Source organism: Protopterus annectens, chromosome 13.part0, assembly GCF_019279795.1.
Source record: "Protopterus annectens isolate FY-2018-M chromosome 13.part0, PAN1.0, whole genome shotgun sequence".
NCBI lineage: Eukaryota > Metazoa > Chordata > Ceratodontiformes > Protopteridae > Protopterus > Protopterus annectens.
Window position 1 is genome coordinate 784411947 of NC_056747.1, and position 16268 is coordinate 784428214.

At 44.5% G+C, this 16268-nt stretch overlaps 1 protein-coding gene across 2 annotated transcripts in view; it reads left to right on the top strand.

The window, feature by feature from the left end:
- The window catches only part of LOC122787663 (DNA topoisomerase 2-alpha-like), a 1447528-nt gene that overhangs the window by 1184336 nt on the left and 246924 nt on the right, over window positions 1-16268 (top strand). For both annotated transcript variants that reach the window (XM_044054499.1, XM_044054498.1), the window contains exon 28: window positions 4730-4924. In XM_044054499.1, coding sequence (XP_043910434.1) covers window positions 4730-4924 — 195 coding nt within the window. The remainder of the gene's footprint in view (window positions 1-4729; window positions 4925-16268) is intronic.

Below are 16268 nucleotides of genomic sequence, written 5' to 3' on the forward strand. Positions count from 1 at the left end.
ATGAGGTTCATCTCTTTCAGCAGAAGGTACCTCCTGGATACAGCTTTGTGACTTTGCGGAACCCTTTAGGGTATCATGAATGCCCCCTTTGATTATTCCTCCCTCTTTGGACCGACAGTATGAGACACTTCCATAGCAAGGATGATGGAAGGACCCTGTCTGCTGTCAGAGTCGTCTGCTGTCAGAGTCCTCTGCTGTACCCCACAAAGGTCCTTTTCCAAGAATCTGTGTTGGGGGGAAAGATTGTGGTTCTGGAAGTTCCAGGGTCCTTTCCAGGATGCTCAAAAAAGATGCCCCCCCCCCCCCACGTCCTCCTGGGCAGAGGTGGGAATAATTTGAATGGTAGACACCACCCTCATTGCAGTAGGTCTGCAAAGTCAAAGATCAATATTCCTTTGAAGAGATCCTTGCAGCATCCCTGAAGGGTTGACTGACCTGTCTCTCTCTGGCAGTTGGAGGACATTCCTTACACCTAAAAAGCCTTCTTTAGTCATTACGAATGACCGGTTACTCCATTCCCTTTTTAAACCTCCCCAACCCTAAACAAATCTTCCCTGATGTACCACCCAGAGGAAGGCAAAAGTTGCTTCAAAAAAGTCAACCAGGAGGTCCCTCCAGACTAACGCAGATCAAGTTACAAAGAAAACAGGGGAACCCATACTTGGACATAACTTATCTGAACAAATGTGAAGCACGTTCTGGTTCAGTCCATCCTTCCTCCTACAGATGGGATGACTGATCAGCTTAATAGACCTGAAGGATGCACTCTATCTTAGATTGAATCGACACTCCAGAAGGTATCTCCATTTCAGGCAAGGAGTTGGCCATTACCAATTCTGAGCACTTCCATTTGGTCTTGTCACAGCCCCCAGGGTGTTCAAATGCATGACTGTAGTTGCAGCTCACCTCAGAGTTCAGAGATTTTACGGGTTTCCTTATCTGGATGATTGGCTGCTATTTGCACCAACCAGGCACCTACTGATTCAGGCTGGGGCATTTTTTTTTGCAATTTGCCCCAACCTTTGGAGTCGCTATAAATTTTCAGAAGTTGCAATTGCAACCAGTACAAACCATAGATTTTATAGCTCAGTTGGACAACAACAAAACCTTGTCTTTCTCCTGCCAGACTGGATTAATTCACTAAGGATGCACATCAGACAAATGCTAGCTATTCCAGTCCCTCCAGCAATTGTCCTTTGGTCTTTGGGCTGTATGGCTGCAGCAATAACATTACTACAGACAGCTTGGTAACACGAGTGTTCTTCAGTGGACATTCTGTTCAATGGTCCCTTTTGCGCCAACCCCAGAACCATCATATAAGATTGTCACAGCTGTGCGAAATGTTGTGCTATGGTGGCTTCATGACCCACAAGTTGCGCAAGGGTGACCTTTTGTTCTCCCCACTCCCATCGCCATGCTGACCACAGACTCCTCCCAGCTGGGGTGAGAGGGCATTATCTGGGACAGACAGTTCAAGGCACCTGGAATCCCCAGGAGACCAACCTGTATATCAGCATGGGCAGTGCTTTTAGCGTTGTAATAAAAGATAAAGTGCAAGAAACTACGATCCCTCATAAAATCAAGGCTAGCTTCGAAAGAAAAATTGCCAAGGACTCCAAAGATAACTGCAAAGCTTCCTTTAGCTATGTCAAGAACCTAAGTGAAAACTCTCAGATCTGCTCTGAGTTAGTGCAGAATGGCACAAAATACACTGAATCGGCTGATAATGCCAATATTCTGGCAGACAGGTTTAGTGCAAACTTTACCCTTGTCTCACCCCTAAAGGGCCCATAACCATACCAGAAGAATGTAGAACCCCAGCAGTCACTGACACATAGGTTAAAACAGCCCTATCCAAAGCCAAAAACCCAGCTTCAGTGGGCCCAGATGGTGTCCCAGGCTGTCTTGCACGAGCTCCAAAATGAACTTAACCCCTCACTTAAACACTGTTCAAGCTCAGCCTCTCTACAGGCTAACGTACCCATAGTGGCGCACAGCCACAGTTATCCTGCTCCACAAAGGTGGAGCCACAAAGGACCCCACGAACCATCTCCCTATTAGCCTGGTCTGCAAGGTTATGGAGCACATCATCCTGGAACTCATTAACAGAGACATTGGGAACCTCCAAACATTGGACCCTACCCAGTTTGACTTTAAGGACAGATCCTGCATCATAAACCTGGTGGACGTCTGAGACAGTAACCAAGGCTTTAGACGAGGGAAAGGACGTCCACACAGCCTACCTAGACCTCACAAAGGCTTTTGACACCATTCCTCATTCTGGTATTATAGACAAGCTCACCAGCCTGAACATAAACCCCTACGTCATGAGATGGGTTGCCAGTTGGCTTACTGATAGAACCCACACGGTGAGAGCTGCAGGCTCTAGGTCAGTCTCTAAAATAGTTACAAGTGGCGTCCCCCTGGACTCAGTCCTCCTGTTCGGTTTATACTTCTCAAAGGTGCAGGCAAGCACAGGAACACTATGGCTGACCAAGTTCGCAGATGACTGCAAACTGGGGGCCATAATTGACGCTTCGCATGATTGACATCCTCCAGACGCCTCTAGCTAAATGCCAAAAAATGCAGTCATCCCCTTTGGAAAAAACAAAGTACCTGCGAACTACCACATACGTGGTAGTCTCCTAAATACAGAAAATGTTATAAGGGATCTGGAGACCCAGGTAGATAGTAATCTCTCCTTTTATAATCATATTGCCAAGGTGGTTAGAAAATCCTATGTGGCCTACCTAATCACAAAAGGGTTTGCATCTAGAACAAAAGAGGTTATTGTGCCCCTCTGCTCATCACTCATCAGACCCATCATAGAGTACAACACCCTATTTGGGATGTACCTTACAACAGCTGGAAAGAACACAGAAGTACCTCACCCAAGAGTATTACTGGCCTCAGATGCCCTATGCAGCCAGACTGAAGAAATTCCAGCTGTACTCTGTTGCATACCGCTTACTCAGAGGTTATCTCTGCCTGACATACAAGGCCATGTCCAACCCAGAATTGATGGACATGCTCCACCTTAAAAAAAAAAAAAAAAAATCCCCCCCGAGAGCCACATGTTCTAGAGATCTAAACCTCACCACATTGATAAGTAGGACATGCTGGAGGGATAGATTCCTGTCCCATAGACTCCCCATGCTTTGGAACAGGATTCCAGTTTACATTGGGCAGAGCCCCTCACTAACACTCCAAGAGAAACCTTGACGAGTGGATGGGAAACAGAAAATTTACCCCTGGGATCACTGCAGTGGCTTTGCTGGACAGAGGCACAGGGAACTTATTTAAGTGGGCGGCAAAAGCCAGCACATTCTGGCTAGGCTTATAGATGCCCTCGGGCAGATAGCTTAGTACTTACCTATGAACCTATACAAGTACTCCACTCCCTTCCTTTAGGGAAGATTGCGATTCACATATCAGTTGTGTGGTGCATCAAACAAGGTGGGACCAGATTTTTACCCCTTGTTTCAAGAACCAATGAGTGGCAATGAGCTCTCTACCAAGCACTTTCTAATCTTAATGCACATTCTGGGCTAGCCCAACATCCTGGCGGACAGGCTCAGCATCAGTCAGTGGCAAACAAGATTTTCCTCAAATCTGGTCAACCTTGCTTTGACCTCTTTGCTTCTCCCCTCAACAAATGCAGCAGGTTCTTTGCCTTCAAATGCAGCAGGTTCTTTGCCTTGATCCTTCCACAGGGACAGTCACCAAGAGCTGCTCTAGTCCATGCTCCGGGTACAATGCTTAACTTGTATTTACTGGAATCACTTTTATTGACCATAAATACTACATTCCATATCAAAGTGAGCTGTTATGATCTTAAGATCAGCCACAGGACTTGCATACCTTTGGCAAATGAAGTTAGTCAAGTTCTTGGGTAATGAGAATTTTAAAGCCCCACCATCCTTTGCCAAGCCGTTCAGAATGCACCCCACCCCCCATTTTGAGCGCTTTTGTTAAGTTTTCACTCTAATTTTATCAGAACATAAGTTCGACTGAAAATTTTACAATGAATGTAAGCGCTCATAATGTGATTTTAAATGGATAAAAGACTGACCAAAACAGACTAGCCTGGCGTCTATATTACTTCCAAAATAGCAAGTTAGTGTGTGTACACATATATATATATATATATATATATATATATATATATATATATATATATAGATATATATATATATATATATATATATATATATATATATATATATATATATATATATATATATATATAGATATATATATATATATATATATATATATATATATATATAGATATATATATAGATATATATAGATATAGATATATATAGATATATATAGATATACATATAGATATATATCTATAGATATATAGATATAGATATATATCTATAGATATAGATATATATCTATAGATAGATATATAGATATACACACACATATATTGTATAATATAATGTATGTACATAACACATGAAATTTATAAGCACTCCTTTTTACCGAGCATAATTTTAAGCGCTCCTTAATGCTATTAAAGATGTGTTTGTCAGAGGGGACGTGCTTAGGTGTCTATTGTTTCTCTGAGGACCTGCTACGTTTAAATGTTCTATTGAGTACCCTGTACGTCTATTTTTGCAAATTTGGGACTTCAGTATTTTAGTGAAGTACATGTTTGAACTAAATAGATACTCTAAGATTTGCTGTTTCATAAACTAATTTTGTTTTCTATTAGCGTCTTGAAAAGATCGAAAAAGAAGAGGAATTGTCAGGGATAAGTGGTAAAGCTATTAAAGGAAAGACAGGCAAAACGAAAATTAAAAAGATGCAACTGGAAGAGACTATGCCGTCACCTAGTGGAAGGCGAATTATTCCAAGAGTGACCACTGCAATGAAGGCAGAAGCTACCAAAAAACTAAAAAAGAAAAAGGTATCGCATACATTTGAATTTGTATGGCTGTTTTGCACTGCTGAGATTTGTATTTTGTAGATGCATTTTAAAGTCAAAATTTGAGGCTGTTGTAGCTAGATATTAAGCAAGTGAAGCTTTTTTAATCCGTTGCTTCGAGCTAATCTAAGCTTACCTGGCTGTCCTTTTTGTCTAGCTCTTTATGAAAAGAAGTAGTGACTTTAGTGAGTACTAGACTTTTCTTTTATGGCTGAGGAGTGATTTTTAGAAGAAAGTCAGCTAGATGAAATAATTCTAATGATATGATGTCTTCATCTAGCTTCAACTTGAGTTATCAGATCTGACTCCTGAGGGCGGTCGCTTGGCTCTTCATCCCAGAAGCTTGATAGGCCATCCCTTGGACACATGAGTATGTCTATTATCCACAGGTTATACCTTTATCTCTTTTTGGCAAGTTTTGGCCATAAACTTTCAGATGTTCTACCCTATCAGAGATGGCAGGCAGCAGTAGAGATTCAGAAGCTGCTGGCAAATGGTCTTCCCAGAGGTTCCATCAGATCAGCAATGACTTTAGTGCCAAAAAAGTGCAAGGACCTCAGGCCAGTTTTTGGTTTGAGCAAATTAAATCTCTTCATAAAACTGACCAAATTCCAGATGGTCACTGTGCAGTCCATTCCACTTCTGTTGAGGTGGGATGACTGTCCTTATTCCTATGTTGCAGTATTCTAGGTGTTGGATTTCCTGCCCTCAGGAGACCAATATGTTAGCTTCTATGCAAAAGCTTCAGTTTGGCTGCTGTAGTGTGTGGGACGTCACACGTAGTGCCATAAACCAAGGGGCCTTAAATGTGATGTCTGCACACAATCCCCAGAACTTTTCAGCCGCAGACTACATTTGCATCATACCAGTGCCTCTTCAGACATCTCATCTTAGAAATAAGCCCATTGCTTTTCAAATTTTCATATTTTGACTACTGTTCTAGCCATCGTTTCGTTGTATCCTTTAGCTGATGTCAGGAAAAAAGGGAAAGTGTCAATATGGGTGCCAGATACCCCATAAGGACGCCCATGACAGGTGTTAGCCTAGGCCAGGAACACACTCATTCCTCCTGCACTATTTGTCAATCGTTTGTGCCTTAGACCTTGCGCCGCCATCTAGCCACGTTAAATCTCTACCTTGCGAACCAACTCCTCAAATGGTTAGCCCTTGGGATGGGATCCTGCATCGTAGGCTGCACCTGAAATATCATGCAAGAAGGCCGGGGTTCCTAGGCCGCCTTCGCCTGCCACTCTGCTTCCCGATGCACCGCCAACTGCTGATCTAGGGGTTGAGGCATACTCTGAGAATCCATTGACTGGAGCGGCATCCCTCGAGGAAGGCTTCCTGTGAGCTCACTCAGAAATTGACGTCAGTCGAGGGGGAACCAGTTTCAGTGGTACCTCTGGCAGGACCCTGCCTCTTCTGAGCCCTTGGCCTGTCTCTGCTTCTTCCCTCCCGTCCATGACTCCTCAGGTTAGGGAAGAACATGATTTCTTTCTTATCAGAGGAGTCCATTTCTTATGTTTCCCAAATTGCCTGCCCCATGAATATTACTCTCCGGATGAGGAATCTGTGGAGGGGGATCTCTCCCCCTGAGGACGTTACTTTTGGTGAGACCATAACCAAGATGGATTACTTTAAATGGGACACTTCCCAAATGACTGACACCCAAAAAGTACTTTGAACTGCTCCAAGTGGAATCACCCTCCTTTTCAGCAGTTCCCCCTGATGTTGTTAGTGTTTCACTCTTGCAGTCAACACACATTTGGGTTATCTACCTGCAGGTAGCCCTCAGCCGGCCTGATTATCAAAGCCTTGGATTCCTGCGTCGGATGCAGTCTCTTTTTCCATTATGTCAGGGGTATAAAACATGCTGCTGATGCAATTACATCAGTCTTTCTTGCCATGCAGTGCCCGAAGAAGCAGTTTGCAAGTGCCAGTCGTCAGTCTCCTGAAATTTTCGTATCAGAGTTTCAGAATCGAAGTCTTCAAAAACAAAAGCTAAGTACCCCCTTTTGAGTATCCTTTTTCTTGCTCTAACCGATGTCAGTAAAAGTTAACAATTGCCTTACCTGTGGAAGGCAAATACCTCAAAGATTTGAATTCGTACTGCATTCCTTGCTTAGGCGCAGACCATGACGTCCCTCGCTGCCTGTTTTGTGCCTTGTTCAACCCCCAAACTTTTCGTTGTCTGACTATATTTGCAACAAATTATTTTGGTACTCTGTATCCGTGCTCTGAAATGGCTTCGTTAAGCCATCTGACTACCGATCTTCCGAAAAAAAATGTAAGGATAAAGACACAGACTGCATAGGTCCAGAACTGCCGACACTTCCGTTAAGCTAGTCGTCAGTCCGCCAGTACGCGTGCACTTTCGCAGCCCCTGATGCCCACTACTTCAGATTCGCAGGCCTCTACTGAGACCCATTTGGAGTTTGGTATGCTGCAAGATGCTTCAACTGTGGAACCTCCGGATGTCATGGGTCCGGAGCCGCTGTGCAGGCACCAGCTTCTGAGGGTGTATTCAGGCCTACAGACTTGCATTTTAAACCAACGCCATCTTCATCCAAGCCTAAAACTTGCAGCATGCCTGGAAAATGGACGTCCAAACTTCTAATTACCAGGATTTGCCCTTATCTACCTATGAGGATTCTGATGGAGAGGATTCCATTCCCTGTGCTTCCCCTCCTGAAGATTTTTATTTTGGTGAAACCTTGCACACTCTTAGGGAGCATTTCTGCTGCTAGGAAAGCCAGGATTACTCTAACTCCAAATAGAGGCTTAGGGAATTCTTACTCCTTCCTCAACAGAGGCCTTTAGGTATCCCTCCTTTTCTGGACATTCTAGATGCTTTTTTGGAATCTAGCCTTTCCCCCGACACTACCTCCTGCTCCTAGAAAACCTGACCGGTATTAGAGTACCTGACTCAAGTTCCTCTTCAAGAATCCTACTGCGGGTCCAGCGACCATTTCCCAAGGACTAAAAGGCATTAATGCTACTGCTGCCAACAAATCCTACCCCTTCTGATAGTGCTACTTTGGCCAATAGGGCTTTAAACTGCCAGTTTCATATTTAAAGTACCAGCAGCATATTATGGGACTACTTATACATAAAATTATGTTGATTCTTGACTGCTGAACACACAGAATTACAGGGTTTAATTCATTCTGCAGAACAAGTTGGTAAACATGCTTTGCAATGTGGTTTTGACTCTTTAGAAGCATCTTGCAAGGCTGCTGTCACTGGGTCTGTACTTAAAAGGCATGCTTGGCTTAAACTTGCCAGATCATGTTAAAGCTAAATTACTGGATGCTCACTTAAACCAAGACCGCCTGTTTGGCAACAAGGCAGTGGTAGTCCTCAAAAAGATGGAGGAAAAAGCTCAATCTATTCAAACTGTTAAAGATTTCCTACAAGTACAGGCTCCCAGATTTAGTAGGCATTGGCCTTAAAATAATTGGTCCTTTCCAGTATCTTCCAGGCCTTCAATACAAACCCCGGAACAGCAGACCACCTAGGTTTTATAGTCTCCAGCTACTCACAGGCCTAAGCAGTGGGGGTTTCCCACTTCCAAAGCAGGGAGTAGTAAGCCACCCCCTACGGAAAAATGGCACAATGACTTAGCCTTAACCCTTCCAAGCCCTGCTCAACTGCTTGCCCTCTTTGCAGGAAAACTTGCCCTGCATGCAAAAAACTGGTAGCTCATTACCCAGGACAAATGGGTTTTGAATATAGTTTCCCAAGGATACAGCTTCCACTTCCACACCCTTCCAACCCCAAAACAGTTGGCCAGACCTACCCCCAAATCAGTGGGCAGAAGCCCAACAGCATGTTCTCTAAGTATCAGGGCTATTCAACCTGTCCCAGCAGAACAAAGGGCACAAGGTTTTTATTCAAGAGTTTTCCTGGTACCCAGGAAACGCTGCACCTGCCATCCTATCCTGGACCAACACCTATTTGGAAATCCCAAAATTCAAAATGCTTAACACTTACTTCAACAGCTGCTTCTATGCTAGGCAAAGATGCCTGGGTGGCAACCTTAGACTTAAAGGAAGCTTACCTGCACATTCCAATAAGGGAATCTTGCAGGAAATACCTACGCTTCAGGGCAGGCTCCATGCACTGTCAGTTCTCTGCCCTTCCCTTTGGCTTATCTACTGCGCCCAGGGTATTCACAAAGTGTCTAGCTCCAGCCATTAAATTTTGCAGATAGAGAAATATTCAAATATACCCATACTTGGAGACGATTGTCTGATTCAGGCAGAAAGCCAGGACTTGCTATTAAAACATCTGGCATTCGTAAAGAAACTTCTAACCTCACTGGGGTACACCATAAACGAAAAGAAATCTCATCTAGTACCCTGCCAACCGATTGTATTCCAGGGAGCAGGCTTGAACACAACTTCCCAGATGGCTTTCCTCACTCCAGAGAAACAAGTTTGCCAACCTACTTCAAACTACTGGCCACAAAGACCCAGCCATCTGCAAGGACAATTCTGCAAGCCCTGTAGATGTTCTTCATTCCACATTGCTGCAGTCCTAACCATTGGGTAGTCCGCTGTCCCAGTCGGCCCGAATACCAAAGTATATGGCTGACGTCGGTCAAGGCGCATTAGTCTGACGTCAGGGTACTAATGCGCATGACCGACGTCATATCCTCAGTCTTTTTTGCCGCATGGTCCGATGCAGAAGCAGTTTTGCGAGTGCAGGTTGGCGTTCTGAAATTTTCTGAAGTCGGAGTTTCAGACCGAATCAAAGTTGGCTAAGTACCCGTTGGGGAATATTTTGGTTTTCTTGCCTCAGTATTTAACCGGATGTCAGAAAAAGTGAATAACTGTATTTCTTGTGGGAAACAGATACCTCATAGGGATTACCATACCTTGTGTATACCTTGTTTAGGGCCTGAGCACGGCGTTGTTGGAGGCCGCTCTTGTGCTAGATGTAACAAACGCACTATTAAGTGAAGGTTAGACTGTGCCAGGTTAGTTTTGGGAAGCGTTGTAATTATAAAATGCCGTCGGATGCTCCGGCGCTTCGATCAAAAGCGAAAGGACAAAGAAGCAAAGCCTAGAGTGGAACAACCGGGAGTCCGGGACTTCGGTTCTTTAGTAGGCTCAGAGGAGACGGAGGTGCTGCCAGGAGTTTCTTTGGAGTCTCAGGAGAGACTTTACTGTTACAGGATGTGTCCTCTCAGGAGGTAGGCCAGGCTGAAGGGGCTTCTCAGGTGGCTGTTCTTCCCTCTCTTCCTAAGGTGGTTAGAGCCTCCCCTTCTCTTTCCAAGGCTTCTTTGAGAGGCAGGCCAGGTTTAACTTCAGTGGGGGTTTCTCCTAGCTCTTCAGGATCTTTGCCTAAGAAGCATATGCTTAAAATGGCAGAGGATTTGATTACTATGATTAGAGGTTCTATGCCCCCTCCTGATAAGAGGCCTAGGGTGGAACCTGAGTTTGAGAGTTTTGAGCAGTGTTCGGAGGCTTCTGAGTCTTCGGCTGAAGACTTGCAGGAGTATCCTCCTTATTCTGATTCTGATGTGGATGATTCTACTCCTTCAGCTTCTCCTCCTGAGGATTTTTCATTTTCAGAGACTCTGCATTCCATGAGGGAGCATTTTAAATGGGAAGGTCAAGATTTCTCTGATTCCAGGAAGAGGCTTAGGGAATTCTTGTTTTACCCCAGCATAGGCCTTTAGCTATACCTCCTGTTCTGAATGTGGTGGAAGATGTTTTTGCAGAGGCTTCCCTGAACCCTGATTCTTTGCCTCCTGCCCCAGTTAAACCGGATAGGTACTATAGGGTGCCTGAAGCTCATAAGTATCTTTTTAAGAGTCCTAGGGCAGACCCGGAAACTGTCTCTCAGGGGCCTAAAGGTGTTAAGGCTTCTGTTGTTAAAAATCCTGTTCCTCCTGATAAAGAGGCAAGGGCTTTGGATAGATGGGGAAAGAAAGTGTATACTTCTTCCACTTTAGCCATGAGGGCGTTGAATTGCCAGTTTCACATGTTAAAATATCAAAATTATCTCCTTTCACAATTGAAGTCTAAGGTGGATGCTCTGGCGGAAGGTATTGAGTCTAAAAAGTTGCAGGATTTAGTTCATGTGTCTGAACAGGTGGGTAAGCATTCCTTGCAATGTGGTTTTGATGCTGTGCAGGCCTCCTCGAGGGTGGCTGCCACTGGTTCTGTTCTTCGTAGGCACGCCTGGTTGAGGGATCAGAATTTAGCTGAGCATGTTAAGACAAGGATTTTGGATGCTCCTTTACAGTCTGACGTGTTGTTTGGTTCGCCTGTGGAAGCAGTTTTAAAGAAAATTGAGGACAAGGCTAAGTCTATGCAAACTGTTAAAGATTTTTTGCAGGTGCAGCCTCCGAAGTTTAGTAGAAATTGGCCTACTAAGGGATGGACATATCCTGCTTATGATTCCCAGTCTAGGGGTAGGTCTAGGCGTGGTAGGGGCAGAGCTCAAGGTTCTTTTAGGCCTAGAACAGGGAGTTCACCTGCTCAGACTTCTGGTGAGGGCAGGGGTCAGTCCTTTCGTAAACAGACCCAATGACCTGCCTTTTCAGCTGCCAGTACATTCTCGTCTGGCAGCACCTTTGGGAGGAAGGCTGGCTCTTTTCAAAGAAAATTGGGATTTAATTACCCAAGACAGATGGGTTTTGGATATCATTCACCACGGTTACAGGTTTTATTTCCATACCTTGCCTCCTTTCAAAGGCATGCCAGACATTCCTCCTCTACAAAGAAAAGAGGCTCACAAGCAAATTTCTCTGTTACTCCAAATAGGGGCCATTCAGCCAGTTCCTGTGCCAGAAAGGGGCCTAGGATTTTATTCTCGCCTGTTCCTAGTACCAAAGAAGGGGAACACGTGGAGACCGATTTTGGATTTATCTATCCTCAACACTTATCTGGACATTCCCAAGTTCAAAATGTTGACGTTACAACAGCTTTTACCTCTGCTGGGCAAAGATCACTGGATGGTAACTTTAGATCTCAAGGAGGCTTACCTTCATGTGCCTATCAGACTAAGTTGCAGGAAGTATCTGCGTTTCGAGCTGGAAATTCCCATTATCAGTTCTCTGCATTGCCCTTTGGCTTATCTACTGCCAGAGTATTCACAAAGGTTCTGGCTCCAGTGATAGCTTACTTCAGGCTAAAAGGAATTCAAATCTATCCTTACTTGGACGACTGCCTGATTCTGGCTCAAGAAAAGGAAGACCTTTTACAGCATTTGGAATATGTGATAGCAGTGCTAAGATGCCTAGGGTATTCTGTGAACGAAATAAAGTCCAGTCTAGTACCCTCTCAAGACACGTGCTTTCTGGGTGTGAGACTGAATACAGCAGCCCAGATGGCCTTTTTAACCCCGGACAAACAAAAGAATCTTTCCATTTACTTCCATCAACTATCTCTTCAGTCCGGGCTGACTGCAAGGACAGTCCTTCAAGCCTTAGGGTTCATGGCATCTTGTATTCTGGTGCTTCCCAATGCCAAACTGCATATGAGGAAGCTGCAATGGTATCTCAAAAATGTATGGACACAGCACTGCCAGGATTTGGACACTGTCATTCAAATAATACCTTGCATTCAACAGGAATTTTGTGGTGGGCTCAGGAATGTCACCTAAACAAGGGACTCTGTGACCCGGCCAGAGGCGAGTCAGATTCTAACGACAGATGCCTCAGACATTGCTTGGGGAGCTCATCTAAATGGAAAGTGGATACAAGACAAGTGGCCTGCCAGACTACAGCATCTACATATCAACATGAAGGAGATGTTAGCAGTCCAGTTTGCATTAATGGCTTTCAAGGAGTTGCTTCTTCCAGGGCAGGTGTTGATTCTAACAGACAACACAACTGTCATGTGGTACATCAACAAACAAGGGGAACACATTCTTACCCGTTGTGCAGGCAAGCAATGATTTTATGGGAGACTGCGCTCAGCTTGCAACTAACTCTTCAGGCAAGGTTTCTGCCGGAGCACAGAACTCCTTAGCAGATGTGTTAAGCAGACAAATCATGGATCCCCACAGTGGAAACTGGATCTTCATGTATTTCGAAATTGACAGTGTCATGGGGAACTCCAGACATAGATCTGTTCGCTTCTCCACTAAACCACCAGCTGCCAAAGTTTTGCACAAAGAGGTTTCATCACACAGCTTGGAAAGTGGATGCTCTTTCTTTCAGTTGGAAAAATCTTCATGTGTATGCCTTTCCACCTCTGCCTCTTCTCCCAAAGGTGCTCCTAAAGGTCAGACAAGACAAGCCAAGGATGATTTTAATAGCTCCAGATTGGCCTCGGCAACACTGGTACCCATTACTGAGGAGTCTGGTAAGGAAGCCTCCATGGCCTTTACCTTTGATTCCACACCTGTTGTCTCAGAGACGGTCACCTGCTCAATGTCAAGCTTCACTCTCTTCATCTAACAGCCTGGCATATTCTGTTTTGAAACACAGCAGGTCTCAACTTCCTCAACAAGTTTTAAATGTGATTATGGAAGCCAGAAGACCTAGTACAAGGAAAGTGTACGCAGAAAAATGGAAGAGATTTTTATTTTGGAGTGCAGCAAAGAATTTGGAGATTTCTGAGCCTAATTTGAGTGTGGCTGTTCAATATCTTACTGAGTTATTGGACAAAGGTTTGTCTTTCTCTTCCATTAAGATTCATGCTGCAGCAATTTCAGCTCACTATGATTGTGACCCACCATTGTTTTCGCATCCTTTGTTCAAGCAATTTCTTAGAGGGGCAAAGAATATAAGACCCCCACGTAGAGCTCCTACTCCTGCTTGGGATCTCAATTTTGTGTTGGAGAAACTTACTCTACAACCTTTTGAGCCTGCGGCTACTGCTGAATTGAAATACTTGTCATGGAAGACTGCTTTTTTGTTGGCCATTACTTCTGCAAGACGGGTTTCTGAATTGCAGGCCCTTATGGCGGTAGAGCCTTTTTTGATTTTCCATAAGGATAGGGTATCATTACGTACTAATCCTTCTTTTATGCCTAAGGTGGTTTCTAGTGTGGCTTTAAACCAAACTATTCATTTGCCTACTTTCTATGCAGATCCCCAGAATAAGGGGGAAAAGATTTTGCACACTTTAGATGTACACAGGCAGTTGCGTTATTATTTAAGCAGGACTAAGGATTTTAGGCAGTCTCAGCAGTTGTTTGTTTCTTTTGCTTTGAGTTCTCAGGGCAAGCCTGTGTCAAAACAAACTATTTCTAAGTGGATTGGGTTTTGCATTGCATTTTGTTATTCCCATCATGGCAAGGAGATTCCAGCTGGGATTAGGCCTCATTCCACTAGGGCTACTGCCACTTCAACAGCATTTCTAAGGGGGGTGGCAACTAAGGATATTTTGGAGGCAGCTACTTGGAGTTAAGTGCATACTTTCTCTAAGCATTACCACCTTCCTCTCTACTCTAAATCTAGGGCTGGTTTTGCCACAGCTATTTTGCAAGGCATGTTGACAGCTCCTGCTTCCTTATGATTTGCCAGCCTCCCTTACCTCTGCTTTGGGATTCTACCCAATGGTTAGGACTGCAGCAATGTGGAATGAAGAACATAGTACAGTTTTGTACCTACCATAAATGTAGATGTTCGAGGATCCACATTGCTGCAGTCCAATTTACCCTCCCTCCTTCCCCTCTGTGTTTAGGGGTGGTTGTGTGGGTGAGGTTATACTCTTGTAATTTTGTATATATTGTACATATTTTTGGTGCAGGAGTGTTTGGTGTTTTTGGTTTTGGCCTTGTCTTTTTAGGGTCTTCTGACATCTGGGGCAAGAAAAGACTGAGGATATGACGTCGGTCATGCGCATTAGTACCCTGACGTCAGACTAATGCGCCTTGACCGACGTCAGCCATATACTTTGGTATTCGGGCCGACTGGGACAGCGGACTACCCAATGGTTAGGACTGCAGCAATGTGGATCCTCGAACATCTACATTTATGGTAGGTACAAAACTGTACTTTAGTGGCCTCTTGCATTTTACTAATTACATATGCAAGACTGCATATGAGGAATCTACAATGGTTTCTAAAAAGCCTATGGTGTCAAAATTCCCAGGACCTGGATTCAGTGATTCCTATCATTCCTTGTATAAAGACAGAGATGTTCTTCATCTCGCATTGCTGCAGTCCTTACACTTGGGTAGTCCGCTGTCCTCGGTCGGCCCGAATATCAAAGTATAAGGCTGACGTCGGTCAAGGCGCATTTGACTGACATCAGGACGTCAGGGTACAAATGCGCATGACCGACGTCATATCCTCAGTCTTTTTTGCCGCATGGTCCGATGCAGAAGCAGCATTGCAAGTGCCGGTTGGCGTTCTGAAATTTTTCGATTTCGGAGTTTCAGACCGAGTCAAAGTTGGCTAAGTACCCGTTGGGAATATTTTAGTTTTTCTTGCCTCAGTGGTTTACCGGATGTCAGAAAAAGTGAATAATTGCATTTCTTGTGGGAAACAGATACCGCATAGAGACTATCATACTTTGTGTATTCCTTGTTTAGGGCCTGAGCACGACGTTGTTGGGTGTCGCTCTTGTGCTAGATTCAATAAACGCACTATAAAGAGAAGGTTGGATTGTGCCAGGTTAGTCTTTGGGAAGCGGTGCAATTATAAAATGCCGTCGGATGCTCCGACGCCCGCTTCTTCGAAGAAGCGCAAGGACAAAGCAGTTAAGCCTAGGCTAGAAGAACCGTCCGTACCGGACGCCGGTTCTTTAGAGGTGTCGGTGGAGCCGGTGGTTCCACCAGAGGTTTCTTTGGGATCCCAGGGAGAGACTTTGTTATTGCAGGATGTGGCCTCTCAGGAGGCAGGTCAGGCTGAAGGGGCTTCTCAGGTTACTATACTCCCCTCCCTTCCTAGGGTGGTTAGGCCCTCTCCTTCTGTTTCCAAGGCTTCTCCCAGAGGCAGGCCAGGTTTAGCTTCAGTTGGTGTCACCCCTAGTTCTTCAGGAACTGTGCCCAAGAAGCATATGCTTAAAATGGCAGAAGATTTGATTACTTTGATTAGGGGTTCTTTGCCCCCTCCTGATAAGAGACCTAGGGTGGAGCCTGAGCTAGGGAGTTTTGAGCAGGCTTCGGATGTTTCAGAGTCTTCGGCTGAAGACTTGCAGGAGTATTCTCCTTATTCTGATTCTGATGTGGATGATTCTACTCCTTCTGCTTCTCCTCCTGAGGATTTTTCTTTTTCAGAAACTCTTCATTCCATGAGGGAGCATTTTAAGTGGGAAGGTCAGGACTTCTCTGATTCCAGGAAAAGGCTTAGGGAATTTTTGTTTTTACCCCAGCATAGGCCATTGGCTATACCTCCTGTTTTGGATGTGGTCAAATA